Source organism: Balaenoptera musculus, chromosome 13 (genome assembly GCF_009873245.2).
Source record: "Balaenoptera musculus isolate JJ_BM4_2016_0621 chromosome 13, mBalMus1.pri.v3, whole genome shotgun sequence".
NCBI classification, from domain to species: domain Eukaryota; kingdom Metazoa; phylum Chordata; class Mammalia; order Artiodactyla; family Balaenopteridae; genus Balaenoptera; species Balaenoptera musculus.
Window position 1 is genome coordinate 64697444 of NC_045797.1, and position 16277 is coordinate 64713720.

Genomic DNA, 16277 nt, shown 5'->3' on the forward strand with positions numbered 1-16277 from the left:
TGTGGGTGATGAGGAAAGAAAAATAGACTCTTCCTTTGTGGGGCCTTTCTTTGGAGGCAATTCAATACTACCTGAGAAGGATCCTTACTCCTGAAGCATGTAAGCCCAATTGCCACTGCTCTGGAAACAAAGTGGGGTTGCAAAGCCTATTGCCTTTGTGTGCTCCCAGGGCACCCTGACCTACCACAGCACCTAACACCCATCTAATTACTTTTTTTTTTAATTAATTTATTTTTATTGAAGTATAGTTGATTTACAATGTTGTGCCAGTAATTACTTTATAATGTATGTTTTCACACTATATTATAAGCCCAATGAGACAGAGACCATGTATTTCCTTTTACATATCCCCAGCACCTAGCACAATCCGGGGTACATAGTAGGCACTCAAAAATGTTTGCTGAATGAATAAATGGCAAGAGCTCTGGGTCAGGGGAACTACAGGGTGGTCTCTGGCAACACTAGAGTTTTGTTTAGGATGTAGGAACCTTCAAGGATCAGAATCCTTCTACCCAGAGGATTTGAGATTCTGCCTGAAATTTGGATCGAGCCACTTGTGTTCTCCACAGCCCACGTATAGCCTACAGCTCTAAATGTCACAGATTCCTCTTCTCTCAGTAGTCTGCTCCATTAAATGAACAAAATGCATGCCCTTGATTATGGATTATGTTGCTTGTTCTTGTGCTTGCGCACATTCTAGTAATTATGCAAGAAGCTCTCTTATTGATACCATTCTTTAAGCTTGGCAGACAGCCTGTATAAAGAGCTTACCCTCTGAGGATGGAATGGGCTTGAAATTCTTCTTTGTTAAAGTTCCTTGTAGGTGGTGAAATCTGTTCTACTAGTTGGGAAGGAGAAATGAAGTTGCTCTTTGGGGAAGGAGCCTTATATACAGACATGCTAATTGGCAACCAGTATTTTGACTGACCACATGCCATGCTGGGAAGCACATGGGAAAGACGGCAGAGGCAGAAAAGACTTGAACATGAGGGATAAGAGAGAGCAGGAAGAAAGTTACCTATAAGGAAGAGAGAAGGGCTCATTATGGGAAGGAGAAACAGAGGAGAAAGTGAGGCCCTATGTATGAGCTAGGCTGGGCACAGGCTAAGCTGGTGTAACAGAAGACCCAACCACACCTTGGCTTACAGAACACAGAGCTTTATTGCCCTCTCCTATAATACTCAGAAGTGGGCAGTCCAGGCAGTTGGGGTGGCTTTGCTCTGTGCAGTCTTTCAGACCCAGAAACCTACTTTTTCTTTACTCCTCCATTCCTTAGGGTGTTATCTTTGATTTCATGGTAATGGCTAGGATGTTTACTTTCCCTTTGTAGGAGGTACTATAGAGTGCCCTATTCTGTAAGGAAAAGAGGAAGTTCCTGAAGAGTCTAGGGAGGGTGAAAAATAAGCCCAAAGCTCCAAATCTTGAGATACTGAAGGAACTTACTTACTCAGGTTCACAGTTAGGAATATTCCATACCCAAAGAAACAACAGTTAGGTAGTGTTTGCTTCTTCAGAAGAGGAAATGACCTAATATTGTTGAAGTCCGACTCCAGTTTTAAAAACAGGTACTGAATATTTTAATTGCATCTCTCATACCTCAATTTTTACGCAATTTTCCATTTCCTGGAAGAGTCAGGAAAAGATATATAATTCATTTATATTGGTTTGCTATACTAATTACTATTTATCAGATTCCCTTACATTTTAGGAAAAATATAATTTGTAAATATAAAGGACCAGGTTCACAATCACTGCTGTAACTACAGAGAATTCTGATTTCTTTCTTAAGCAAAGCACTAGTCCAAACATGGTCTCTTAAAAAAAAAAAAAAAAAAAGCTGTTTTGCTTCCAGCTAACACACTTATTTCTATTTTTTTACTCAGGTACATTTTTTGAAAAGAACCTTCTGAAAAACTTCCAGCAGCTGGACTTGGCAGGAAATTGTGTGAGCAGTGATGGATGGCTTGCCTTCATGAGTGTATTTGAGAATCTTAAGCAATTGGTGTTTTTTGACTTCAGTACTAAAAGACTTTTACCTGATGCATCATTAGTCAGAAAACTTAGCCATGTGTTATCCAAATTAACTTTTCTCCAAGAAGCTAGGCTTGTTGGGTGGCAATTTGATGACGATGACGTCAGTGTTATTAAAGGTGCTTTTAAACTAGTAACTGCTTAAATAAAGGGTACTCTAAGCCCATAAATGCTCTGGAGACCCCATTACTTTCAGCCTGGTGATTTAAAAATCTTTGCTCATCTAGTCCAAGAGTCTGAAAGTAAATGGCAATCCACTATACACCTAAAAAATATCCTTCAGTGTCTGCCTAACTCACCCCTTCTAAACTTTTTCTTCTTTTACTGGTATCAGGATGATGTGTGGCACCATCACCTCCTTAGCTGGCCTCTTCCATGGAAATCTACTTTCTTAGTTTCATCATTCAAGTAAAAAGGAAAAGGAAAAGGGGAGGATGCCAAGAAAATGAGCCCAAAGAAGAGGAGGAAATGGGAGGGAGTTTAACTTGACATGTATAAATAGTTCTGGTGTCCCATCACTTCTACTAGCATTATCAGTTACTTGAAGGGGACTCCTGTTTATCCTTGTATTCCCTTTGGTCTCAAGAATAGCAGGTCACCAAAATTTATATATTGTATGAACATTTACTTAGTACAGGGCCTGGCATGTACTATACTCTCGACAAGCATTTGCTGAATATGGGATAAAGTTACCAATAAAGAACAGGCCAAAATTATTTAAAAGCAGGGAGAAAACTCCATGTATGTTCTTTATTCAAACAGTTTAATTCAAACAATTTGGAATGTAAAAAGTATTTTCTTACATAAGAAGCAGATCAGACTCCCCAAAAAGATCAGCAATCTTTAGTTAAGCGAAAAATTGGCAGTTTATGAGTAGCTAAATCAGAGGCTTGAATGAGTAGCTAAACCAGTTGCTGATACATGTATGTAATTCCATCTGTGACTTCAGAGATTAAGGAAGAAAGAAAAAATGGACCCCATTATTTTGTACCCTATGGAAGCTAAGGGTACCCTGCCCTAATCTTTTCCCCACCACCTCCAAAAATAATCCTTCCCCACAAAGAAAGAAGTCTAAGAAAAATCTGTTTAATCTAAACAGATTTAAGTCAAGGCAAATCTGAAATAAACAAAAACCAAAATGGTGTCAGCCTGTAGTTTAACCCTCTGCTCTCATGGCACCTCCAATTAATGGCTTGGGTATTGGAATAGGTAACACTTGGCCTGTATGTTGAGGTAGTCACTGAAAAGAAATACTAGGTACAATATTCCGTTTCACAAGTGGGCATATATTCTGCAGATTTAATCATACAATTTTAGAGCTGATAGTTTACAGATCAACTACTTCATTTCCCACCCTAACTTTACAGATGAGAAACCTCATAGAAGTTAAATGACTTGCCCATAGTTATAAAACTACCTATATAGTGGCAGCATGAGGATCGGAATCCAAATCTCTTGTCTTCTAGTCCAGTGTTTTTTTTCCGTTATAATATAGCAATTTCTCAAACAGGATTAATCATATTCCATGAAGCTTGCTCTTAATCACAAACCATGGGTCAAGTACTTAATTCAAACTTGCTTCTTTGTCTAGCTTCAAGTAACTCTGTGGCAAGATTTACCAGTAAGGCTACTACATCTAGGCCTGTGCTGGCCAAGCTTCTTATTTTCATATCCAGAACCTGGTCAGATCTTGGCAAATAAGACTTCTTTATATAATAATGCCTGGAACAATGTCACCTGAAGCAGTTGGCATTACTGAATTTCAGCAAGTAGAGCCAATTCTTTCAGAACCCATATGCAACTTCTCAAATAGTGTAGGTGAGTATCAAAGCACCTTTGGAAGGACAATTAATTGCACAGGTGTTACCTCTAAATGGGTGTTGAGGAAATAGGCATTTAACATCTCACAGAACTGTGTTCAGTACCTGGGCACTTTAAAAATCGCCTGGAGATGGAGAAGACATGCATAGCATGGTAGCACATACCTCTTAATCATCACTCAGTACACGGCAGTTCTTCAGATTTCATGCATGACCCGAATTCACGTTTAGATGAGGTCAATGGAGGAAAAATCACCCTGTAATAGTAGACCAATAATAGGTATAGTAATAGTTGGAGAACATAAGACAAATGTCAAGGAACAGGTTGCCTTATCACATTTTACAAAGTTTCACTTTCCCCGGCAGTCAAGGTAGCGTGGGTTCTATTTCTTCAGCAGGTCAAGTGCCTGAACAGGGTTGTAGATGTCAAAGACAATGATCAACTCCTCATCAAGCAAAAGTTATTTGGGACATGGTCACTTATTATCACAGGATGACTACAATTCTGCTTGACAGAGATGGCTTCTTAGATGTTTATGATTCTACTGTAAAGAAACAGGATTTGGGAGTGTTGCTCATATTTAAAAGAGGATGAGTTTATTGAAGAAACTTGCAAATTCTAAAAAAAAAAAAAAATCTTCTCTAGATAGCTGCTGATGGCTGGAAATGTCATAAATCTTCAGGAGTACTGGATTCTAGAAAAGTTGAATCCACTCTCAAAATCCATTTTTAAAACCTAATTATAAAACTCATGATAAAATGAAAAAAAATCTCACAGGTAATCTGTGACTACTGTTTGTTATACTTTTTATAAGTAATGCTGGCCATGTTAGAAAGTCCTTAACATTTGCATTTGGAAAATAATTTAAAAATAAAATAATTTACATGATTCTCACACTTCAATTCACTATTTTCAATAAAGCAAAACAAAATAAGTTAGAAACTGCCTAATGCAGATATAACAATACTGTATTCTATAACCTAAGGTCCACTATGTTTTGGTAAAATTATATAATGTAAACTCAAATTGTTCATGCCACTTTGAAAAAAGATCAAATCGTATTACTACGTATAGAATTCCACCTATTTTGGTAATAATATATGTGATATATTTTGTTAATAAAATGAGAAATTAAAGTCAACCAATGAAAGGTGACAAAAAAGATAAATCTATCATTATGTCAGTATTTGGTTGAATGTAAGACAGAAAACTGGGATTCCTTCACTGCATATCACCTAAGGATTTGGTATTTATTTAACCAAAACAAAACACTTTGAGAATGATGGGCCACTTACAAATGTATTGAAATTTTTTAATGAGAAAACTATTAAAAAACTGATAAGTAAAAATTTTAAATTGTGCCAGATGGTAAAATATGTTTTAAAATTTCTGATAAAAATGTTTGCTTTTACTTTGCAAGACATAATTCAGGAGGACCTCAAAGGAAAATGTAGCAATTATGTTTGGAAAATCTATAAAAGAGACTTCTACTTTTAAAATGGACTTTTTCTTTTCCTAAAACGTGTACTCAAGAAGCATGTTTATAAATTTCACTGAAGAAAGTATTATATTTTTAATAATGTGACAGATCCACTCCATCAAGTGGCTCTCTTATAAAGGTAGTGTTATATCACACTGCGGTCAACTACAAAACCAAAGATAGCAAAATTCAAATTTAGAGAAACAGCTTTCTAAAGGAAGCCTATTTAAAGCCTATAACATTTAGAAGGTTCTCACTGCCCCAAATACATTTTACAAAAATATAGTTTCATTGGTTTCATGAAATGTGAACAAACCTACTATTCTCTAATTAGAGTAAATGATTGAACAGTCGAGGCAAAGTTGGATTACTAAATAAACTGAAAGTCAAGGAGTCAATATTCCTCATAAAAATAAATTAAATTACAGTACATCATGGTCTTGGTTGTCCAATTCTATTGTTAGTTCCATATCTACTTGGTATATTTGTAAAACCAGTCCTGAATCCTTGGGTTGCTCCAATTCCTGGAACTCCAAGTCCTTGATTAAGCATGCTGCTATAAGGTGTGTGTCCATGATTAAGACCCAAACCATAAGGTCTTGTTTGAGTATTTAGAAGAATAACTGGGCTCACGTTTTTTCCAGGGGTGTTAAATGAAAATTCTGGAGGTGGACTACTGGGTTTAGCTGGAGTTGATGTAACAGGGTTTGAATCGTCAGTACCCTTTAAAGGAGGCATTGGGATTATGTGATGATCTGAGAAGTTTAGGACATTGGCTGCAACAGGCCCAGACAGTAAGGCAGGCCTGATCCAATCATCCTTGAAAATCTGAACAGTCAGAGTAGATACTAGTGTGTACAGCCTGTTGGTCACATGAGCAAGAACCATTTGTTCGTTTGCATCTCGTCGAATTCTCACATGAACAGATCCAGCCTAAAAGGGACAAAATCATACGAAAGAGACTGCTTAGAATTATACTACTGAAAATTCCATTAGAAATGAACATTTTATTTATGATTTGGTTGTAACATTACTTGGTATTTTCTTTAAAACAAGAGAAAACTTAATGTCTTGAGATTCTTTAAAGACTACTTAGTAGTAATTATCAATGTAAAGAGTTAATAAAATAATTTATGACTCTAAATAAAATGTGACTTTTTAAAATATTAAAAAAAGAAATCCATGTAGGAGGAAGGCAGACATGTTGTAACACAAGGCAGAATACAAATGAAGTATATGGAAAATGCACTGAAAGGGCAGAGAAGGCAGGTATTAATTCAACTGAGGAAGACTTCAAAAGAAGATGGCATTTGATCTGGGTTGGTGGTCAAATGAAATTTCAAAAGGCAGAGACAGGCATTCTAAGCTGAGGGAATAGCAATTAAAACCCACAGCATGTTTGGGCAAGAATAAGCAATATTATTATATAAAAAGAAGTACAATATTTCAGGGAGCAGAAAAAGAATGAAAGAGAGAAAAGACAGGAAGAAAAGGAAGAGGAAAGGAGGAAACAAGGAAAGGAAGAACAGAAAGAAGAAAGAAAGATAGGTTAGGTAATAAAGGTAAAAAGAAAGGCTAGGAGGGGGTTCTAAAAACCATGAATAAGGAGTTTTAGTTGCAGCAATCAAACAGAAGTAAAATAATTAGCATTAAGAAAAATTACAGTTATGGATAATTGCTAATTAGTTAGGAAATGACTGCAACAGTCTAGGTTAGAAATGAAGAAGACTGAGATAGGACAGATATAGTGGGACCAGAGAGGGACAGATGGATTCATGATATTCCATGGGAGATCTTAATTCTCAACTGGATATAATGAATGAGGGAGATGAAGTCATCAAAGACAATCTCAAGGTTTCTAGCCTAGGTTACTAGGATAGAGAGCACCAGGCATTACAATGATGGTTAGAAGTATGCTTATTAACTTGATAAGATGTTCATCATACATTTTGTCTTTAAAAGATAGTAAAATAACAGGTACAACAATGATCATATTTTGATTAAAACACACACAGAAAAATATCAAGAATGATATCACATGATCATCTCAATAGATGAAGAAAAAGCATTTGACAAAATTCAACATCCATTTATGATAAAAACTCTCGACAAAGTTGGTATATAGGGAACATATATCAAAATAATAAAGGCCATTTATGACAAACACACAGCTAACATCATACTCAATGATGAAAAGCTGAAAGCTTTTCGTCTAAGATCAGGAATAAGACAAGGATGCCCACTCTTGACATTTCTATTTAACATAGTATTAGAAGTCCTAGCCACAACAATCAGAGGAGAATAAGAAATAAGATGCATCCAAATTGGAAGGGAAGAAGTAAAATTATCACTATTTGCAGAAGACATGATACTATATATAGAAAACCCTAAAGACTCCACCAAAAAACTATTAGAACTAATAAATGAATTCAGTAAAGTTTCAGGATATAAAACTAATATATAGAAATCTGTTCCATTTCTATATACTAATAATGAACTATCAAAAAGAAAAATCAAGAAAATCCCACTTACAATTGAATCAAAAAGGATAAAATATCTAGGAATAAATTTAACCAAGGAAGGCTTCCCCAGTGGTGCAGTGGTTAAGAATCCGCCTGCCAATGGAGGGGACACGGGTTCTAGACCTGGTCCAGGAAGATTCCACATGCTGAGGAGCAACTAAGCCCGTGAGCCACAACTACTGAGCCTGCGCTCTAGAGCCCGCGAGCCACAACTACTGAAGCCCGTGCACCTAGAGCCCATGCTCCACAACAAGAGGAGCCACTGCAATGAGAAGCCCGCGCATCACAACGAAGAGCAGCTCCCGCTCGCCGCAACTAGAGAAAGCCCGCGTGCAGCAACGAAGACCCAACGCAGCCAAAATAAATAAAATAAAATAAATTAATTAGGAAAAAAAAATTTAACCAAGGAGGTAAAAGACCCATGCTCTATAAGGCACCGATGAAAGAAACTAAAGATGATACCAATAAATGGAAATATAGTTTGTGTTCACGGATTGGATGAATTAATATTGTTAAAATGTCCATACTACACAAAGCAATCTACAGATTTAATGCAACCCTATCAAAATACCCATGGCATTTTTCACAGAACTAGAACAAGTAATCCCAAAATTTATGTGGAACCACAAAAGACCCCAAATAGCCAAAGCAACCTTGAGAAGGAAGAACAAAGGTATTATGCTCCCTGACTTCAAATTATACTATAAAAGTTATAGTAATCAAAACAGTATAGTACTGGCACAAAAACAGACACATAGATCAATGGAACAGAACAGAGAGCCCAGAAATAAACCCACACACATATGGTCAATTAATCGACAACAAAGGAGGTAGAAAACACAATGGGAAAAAGACAGTCCCTTCAATAAGTGGTGCTGGGAAAACTGGACAGTTACACGCAAAAGAATGAAACTAGAACATTTTCTCATACCATATACACAAACTTAAAACAGATCAAAGACTTAAATTTAACACCTGAAACCATAAAACTCCTAGAAGAAAACACAGGCAGTAAGGTCTTTAACATCAGTCTTCTCAGTATTTTTTTGATCTGCCTCCTCAGGCAAGGGCCACAGACACAAAAATAAACAAATGGGACCTAATCAAACTAGAAAGCTTTTGCACAGTGAAGGAAACCATCAATAAAATGAAAAGGCAACCTAGTGAACGGGAGAAGATATGTGCAAACGATATGTCTGATAAGGATATAAAGAACTCATACAATTCAACCCCAAAAATAAAAAAACCTAATTAAAAAATGGCCTTGGGGGACTTCCCTGCTGGTCCAATGGTTAAGACTCCGTGCTTCTACTGCAGGGGGCACAGGTTCGGTCCCTGGTGGGGGAACTAAGATCCCGCATGCCGCATGGTGTGGCCAGGAGAAAAAAAAAAAAAAGGGCTTGGGATTAACAAACACACACTACTATATATAAAACAGATAACCAACAAGCACCTACTGTATAGCCCAGGGAACTCTGCTCAATATTCTGTAATAACCTATATGGGTAAAGAATCTGAAAAAGAATGAATGTATGCATATGTATAACAATCACTTTGCTGTACACCTGAAACTAACACAACATTGTAAATGAACTACACTCCAATTAAAAAAAAAGTGGGGGTGCAGGCAGAGGACCTGAACAGGCATTTTTCCAAGGACGACATACAAAAGGCCAACAGGAACATGAAAGGACGCTCAACATCACTCATCATCAGGGAAATGCAAATCAAAATCACAATGAGATTTCACCTCATACCTATCAAAATGGCCACTATCAAAAAGATTAAAAAATAACAAGTGTTGGCAAAGATATGGAGAAAAGGGAACCACAGTACATCACTGGTGAGAATGTAAAGTGGTACAGCCACTACAGAAAACTGTACGGAGGTTCCTCAAAAAATTAAAAACGAAACTACCATACAATCCAGCAATTCCACTCCTGAGTATTTATCTGAAGAAAATGAAAACACTAATTCAAAAAGGTAAATGCACCCCAATGTTCATAGTGGTATTATTTACAATAGCCAAGATATGGAAGCAACCTAAGTGCCCACTGACAGATAAATGGATACAGACATGGTATACATGTAGAGTGGAATATTACTCAGCCATAAAAAAGAATGAAATCTTGCCATTTGCTACAACTTCGATGGACCTGAAGGATATTATGCTTAGTGAAATAAGTCAGATGGAGAAAGACAAATACTGTATGTTTCCACTTACATGTGGAATCTAAAAAACAAAACAAATGAACAAACAGAATAAAACAGAAATAGACTCACAGATACAGAGAACTAATGGTTACCAGAGGAGAGAGGGGTGAGGGAAGGGGCGAAATAGGTGAAGGGTTATTAAGAGATACAAACTAACAGTTATAAAGTAAGTAAGTCACAGGGATGTAATGTACAGCACAGGGAATAGTCAATATTTTATAATATAGTGTGGTGTATAATCTATAAAAATATCAAATCACTATGTTGGGGGGAAAAAAGAATGACAGCACTTATCTCTAGATGGTAGAATTATTAAGGATTTTTGTTCTTTTTGACTTAATTATAAGTTTTAATTTTTCTAACAATGGGGTATATTTGTATAATAAAAACTTAAAAATACGTACTAAAAAAACAAGCAACAAACAGAACAAAAATATATAGTAAATAAAATATATAGCAGACATTGTTGAGTTTTAGATAAACTCAAATTTCAAAAAAAGAAAAAATTGTAACAGCACCTAAATTAGCAAAATAGTTGGCTTAGTTACAATGCGTCTAAATCTATGGCTTCAGCACTAATAAGAGAGTTATTGCTAATCATGAGATAAAGAAAATATCTTACTGCTTGAATTTGACTTCCATTTTACTACTTTTAGGTTAAGACAAGCCATGTCCACAAATCGAGTCATCTTTGATTTCCCCCTTTCCTTTGCCACTGTGAGATGGTAATCTCACAGTTTTCACTATACAAAATTATAAAAGATACTGTATCTCCTCTTTCAGTCTGATATGGAAGTCAAAGCAATTAAAATAAGTGAAAACCATTTCCAAGTATGAGCTTGAACAGTGTCCTATGATAATGGTGTTTGCATTAATCTATGGCTTTTGTGACAATTATTCCTGGCAGCTCAAAAGCTTGTTTTATTAATTTCCTTTGTCTTAATTAGGCAACACATCTGTGTAGCTGTTGGATGGCCAAGTTCTGAACAGCAGAGATGATTGTGTTTATAAGCCACCCAGCTAAATAAACACTTGTCTACTAGTTTGTTACTATCAGTACAATTAAAAGAATGATTAAAAGTGAACTGTAAGGGGGCTTTCCCTGGTGGCACAGTGGATAGGACTCCACGCTCCCAATGCAGGGAGGGCCTGGGTTCGATCCCTGGTCAGGGAACTAGATCCCACATGCGTGCTGCAACTAAGGAGCCCACGAGCCAAACTAAGGAGCTCGCTTGCCTCAACTAAGACCTGGCACAACCAAATAAATAAAATAAATAAATAAATAAATAAATTTAAAAAAAGTGAACTGCAAGGGACTTCCCTGGTGGTGCAGTGGTTAAGAATCCACCTGCCAATGCAGGGGACACAGGTTCGATCCCTGGTCTGGGAAGATCCCACATGCCGCAGAGCAACTAAGCCCATATGCCACAACTACTGAGCCTGCACTCTAGAGCCTGCTAGCTGCAACTACTGAGTCCACATTCTGCAACTACTGAAGCCCACGTGCTCTAGGGCCCTCGAGCTGCAACTACTGAGCCCATGTGCTGCAACTACTGAAGCCCCCACGCCTAGAGCCTGTGCTCCACAACAAGAGAAGCCCCCACTCGCCACAACTAGAGAAAGCCTGCACACAGCAACGAAGACCCAATGCAGCCAAAAAATAAATAAATTAATTTTTAAAAATCTTTTAGGCATAGAAGCAAAAAGATCAAGTCACATATAAAGGTGAAAAAAAAATCAGACTATGTATCATCAGGCTTTATCACCATAATGCTTTATGCCAGAGGAAAATGGAGTAATATATTTAAGAAACTCAAGGAAATAAAATAATGTGCTCAGGATTTTATATCCGGCTAAATGATTTTCAAGTATAATGTTCACAACTGTTTTCAACATTCAAACATTTAGGGAATATTTTTCCCAAGGGCCTTTCCTGAAGAATTTACTAGAGAATGAGTTTTAGATATCCAAAATGACTAGAGCGGGGAAGAGAAGGAGAAGGAAGAGATGAAGCAGCCATTTCCTGCTGAAAGAGTGTAAGCCTGAAACTAAAGACTGCAAAGTAGTGACATCATTGAGCTGTTGGACCAACCCTAATCTGCCTACCTCTGAAATCTGTGTTATGTTACAAAAGTCAAATCCAATTTTTTTTTAAAAATGATATTGTAGAAGAGTAGTATTTAATAACATGGAAAACTGTTCATTATATATTAAGTGAAAAGAGATTATAAAACAGCATGACCTCATTTTCTAAAGAGAGTAAGTATATAAGTATTAATACCAAAACATCCATACGATTATGGTTGTTTAAATTTTTTTTTTTTCTGGGTACTTTCTTGTATTTTCCTCGTCATTTGTGACACAGGAATAAAATCATGCCATAACAAAATCTCTTTGGTAATGAGGTCTAAATTGGACTAGAAAACACAGAATTTTATGCTGAAGCAGCTGTTATTATAACTCTTTAACATATTCAGCAAAAATCTCCAAAATTAGAACGGTAATAAAAAAGAAAATAATTGTACATTTTACTTCTGCAACATTTTTGTATTTAGGAATGTATGACTATGGATTTTTCTTTTTTGGACAGCCTAGTATTGAGATCATTTAGTTTGAAAGGAAAAAAATGAATGAAGAAAAACATTCCTTAATCTCAATTAGGTTACTAAATCCATCTATATTTTTTACTTTAACAGAAATGGGAATCAAAGGATCTACAAAAACTTTAAAGAAATACTTTTTTCAGTTTTAAAAAGTATAAACTATGTTTATAAACTTTGTTTCATAACTATGGTTTAAGCTATGTTTAAACTAAAGTAATATATAGAAAGCATACCAATGAGCCAAAACCTAGGGTCCAAAAATGCTCATTTCGGACTTCCAAAACTCCATCCAAGGTAGATACCTAATCAAAAACACAGAAATAGGGCTTTTGTATTTGACATATCCAACACAATTCAGTCACATTATGGATTTGCTGTAAGCCTAGAAATGACATGGCCAAACCCTGCCTGAAGACACTCATTAGCCAAGAGAGGTCCCAGACCATTCACTCCAGATACCATTTCTGCTTGTTCAATACTGAGCCAGGGCCTTCTTTTCCAGTGTCTTCTCTGCACCAATCCCTCAAGAATCAGGTCTTTACTTCCCTCATTCACACCTTGTTCAACAGTGTGTAGTTCTTTTCATCTTATTAGTATAGTATATATTTACATCCAGCACTTGTGGTATCAGAATTTTTTTGTCTTCTCAATCATTTTTTTCTCTGGATTCCCTTTTAACAAATTTCTGTACAATATAGGATGTTATTTGGATGTGGGCCAAAAGGAAATTCCAAGGCCAGATATACAGTGTGTGGCCCATTGATACAGTGGCACAGACCCCACTAGCTGAAGCAAGTGGCCAGCTATATTGATCAAAGTGGCCTCTGTGATACTGACAACGAATAGTTTAAAACACTCTCAACATCCAAATAATTTGATTATCTTATTCCTTCATTAACAGTTGGAATTTTATAACAATACAAAATCTAAACCTACAGATCAAGATATTAGGTGCTGAAGCAATCACCATGTAAAGGTGGCCTCTGACTTAATCAAAATTCTAGGTTTGAATACAAAATCATAAAAATCACAGCATTTATATAGCAAATAGTGTGGTCTTTAGACCATTACTGTCTACATTTATTGGGTTGGCCAAAAAGGCCATTTGGGTTTTTCATAACATCTTATGGAAAAATTCAAATGCACTTTCTGGCCAACCCAATATTTCAAGTGAATGTGGCTTCCAGACTGCACAATTCGTCAAATTGTTCTATTTTTGTCACTATGTTATGCCTCCTACTGTATCATTGTAAAGAACAAAAACTTCCCTAAAATAAAATTCTAGAAAGAGTTGAAATTATTTGTACCCACTCTTTGCATTCTCTAATTATAAATTAAAATGATTTTACTTATTATTCCATCTTACCTCTCTGATAAGTTTGTCCAACTGACCAATAACATGGGGTGGTGTTGTCTGGGGAAAAAAATAAAATAAAATATGAATCTAGAGAGAGAAAAAACTTTTGCAACAGTAGCCCTGACACACAAAAAATTGGGTTATACACCAGCCTTTGCTTTGTTTCACATGTGCCCTATCATGATTTAGGGAAGAAAGGCTTTAATTGACCCACTAATAAAGCAGCATCAGGAATCAGCCCACGCTTATTTCTTATCTTGCAAAAGAGCTGCTATCTCTAAAACCAAATAAGCCTTAAAGAACCAAATAATCAACAAAAAAATCTTTAAGAAACTAAAATTTTGTATAAGGCATAGCACTATAAAACTAATATGTTACTGTTATTACTACTTCTGGAGAGGGAGATACAACCCACAGGTTTTAGAAAAGGCATGAGGAAAAGACAGAAGGAAAAGCAGTGCTTACACATTCATCTAGTCCTGGGAAACTACCTTTCTATTCAGGTGCTTGTCTATAGGTGTTCCTATTGTTTCAATAAGTAGTGATTCCTCATTTTAAATTTTAAATTTAAAAGTCTCACTAATTCAAGAATAGAAAATAAGAAAACAATCATAACCGGATTATACAATAGCCAAAGCACATTTATTAGGGGAAAATGAGTATCTAAAAAAGATTTTAAGTAATATTGTTTTCACTTGAAACATTATTAGAGGCAAATTTTTTTCATTTATGCTTTTGTCTTACAGCTACATGAAGATCTGTGCCTATTTTGTGCATCAATAGAACTTCATCTGGTTCTTTTTTTTTATAAATTTATTTATTTATTTATTTATTTTTGGCTGAGCTGGGTCTTCGTTGCTGCGTGTGCGTTTTCTCTAGTTGCAGCGAGCGGGGGCTACTCTTCATTTTGGTGCGAGGGCTTCTCATTGCGGTGGCTTCCCTTGTTGCAGAGCACAGGCTCTAGAGCGCAGGCTCAACAGTTGTGGCGCACAGGCTTAGCTGCTCCGCGGCATGTGGGATCTTCCCGGACCAGGGCTCGAACCCGTGTCCCCTGCACTGGCAGGCGGATTCTTAACCACTGCGCCACCAGGGAAGTACCATCTGGTTCTTACTATTCAAATTTCAGAGATTATTGTTTGGCTTCATTTCCAACAGTGCCCTCCAGTAGCTAAAAATTTCGTCATCTGGTAGAAGAACCCATATCGTTTTATAATCTGGTAAAAGAACATAGCTAATTTTAAGCATGCATATTGAAAGAAGACCCTTACCTGGAGTAATACTTTCCCACTGTACACACTCATGGGATACATAGTGCCAAATGTCATCAGAGCAATGGCTATGGCTGATGCAGTATCTACAGCAAAATAATTACTGAAAAGAAAAAACAATTCTAAATCTTAAATGTATGCTTCACTGGGCTTCTTACAATTTAATCTACAAACTTTAATTATCTAAAGCAACAGGACTGTTTTACCACAGCTGGCCACTACTGGCAATGAGAGCATCTCAAAGGAAAATAAAAGGTTTTCAGGATCCTTTCTTGCCGAAGTTTAGGGGGAAATAACTAATAATTATGTTAATTAGTGTGACGAGAGATGATGAAGAAAAATAATGTGAGCATTTCCCCACAATGTATTTTCAATCTACTTGTCAACTATAAATATTTCATATATATTTATTATTTTCAATCTACTTGTCAACTATAAATATTTCATATATATTTATTTTATAAATAGAAACCTTGAACTAGTAATTTCTGATACAGGAAGACCAATAGAATTCATCAGTGATTCTATCAATTTTGCTGTAAACAATAACTCCAATAATTACTATTAAAATTTTTCAAATTCCCCAGGAACTTCACAGGGTGAGATTCTCCAGGAATTTGTTACAGCAACATTGTGACTGAAATGCAACATCTCATCAGTAGTTCACTGTTCTATTAACAAGATAGACCAAAATGCCAATGGTTACAAAGCTGATCATGTACTCTTTTTCACTTTTTCCCATATGTTGGGAATAGAAAATGAGTAAAGACATAGATCCTGCCTTTGAAATGGCAGGAAACATACATGTGAAAAATATAATAAAGGACTTTGGGTACAAAGGAGAAGTCCTACAGGGTATCATGGATGCACAAAGGAGTGAGTGGCAAGCCTCCTGGGGTAGGGATAATGCAGAAAGGCTAAATATAAAAAGAGGTGACAGGGGTTTCCCTGGAGGTCCAGTGGTTAAGACTCCGCGTTTCC

At 36.3% G+C, this 16277-nt stretch overlaps 2 protein-coding genes across 3 annotated transcripts in view; one reads left to right on the forward strand and one right to left on the reverse strand.

Moving 5' to 3' along the window:
• NLRC4 (NLR family CARD domain containing 4) overlaps nt 1-2765 on the forward strand; it is a 34739-nt gene extending 31974 nt beyond the window's left edge. Inside the window, exon 8 of the mRNA XM_036872578.1 lies at nt 1884-2765. Coding sequence (XP_036728473.1) covers nt 1884-2176 — 293 coding nt within the window. The 3' untranslated portion in view covers nt 2177-2765. The remainder of the gene's footprint in view (nt 1-1883) is intronic.
• The window catches only part of SLC30A6 (solute carrier family 30 member 6), a 37765-nt gene continuing 24249 nt past the window's right edge, over nt 2762-16277 (reverse strand). For both annotated transcript variants that reach the window (XM_036873330.1, XM_036873331.1), the window contains 4 exons: nt 15297-15399; nt 14038-14085; nt 12905-12973; nt 2762-6265 (listed from right to left, as the gene is read on the reverse strand). In XM_036873330.1, coding sequence (XP_036729225.1) covers nt 5765-6265; nt 12905-12973; nt 14038-14085; nt 15297-15399 — 721 coding nt within the window. In that variant the 3' untranslated portion in view covers nt 2762-5764. The remainder of the gene's footprint in view (nt 6266-12904; nt 12974-14037; nt 14086-15296; nt 15400-16277) is intronic.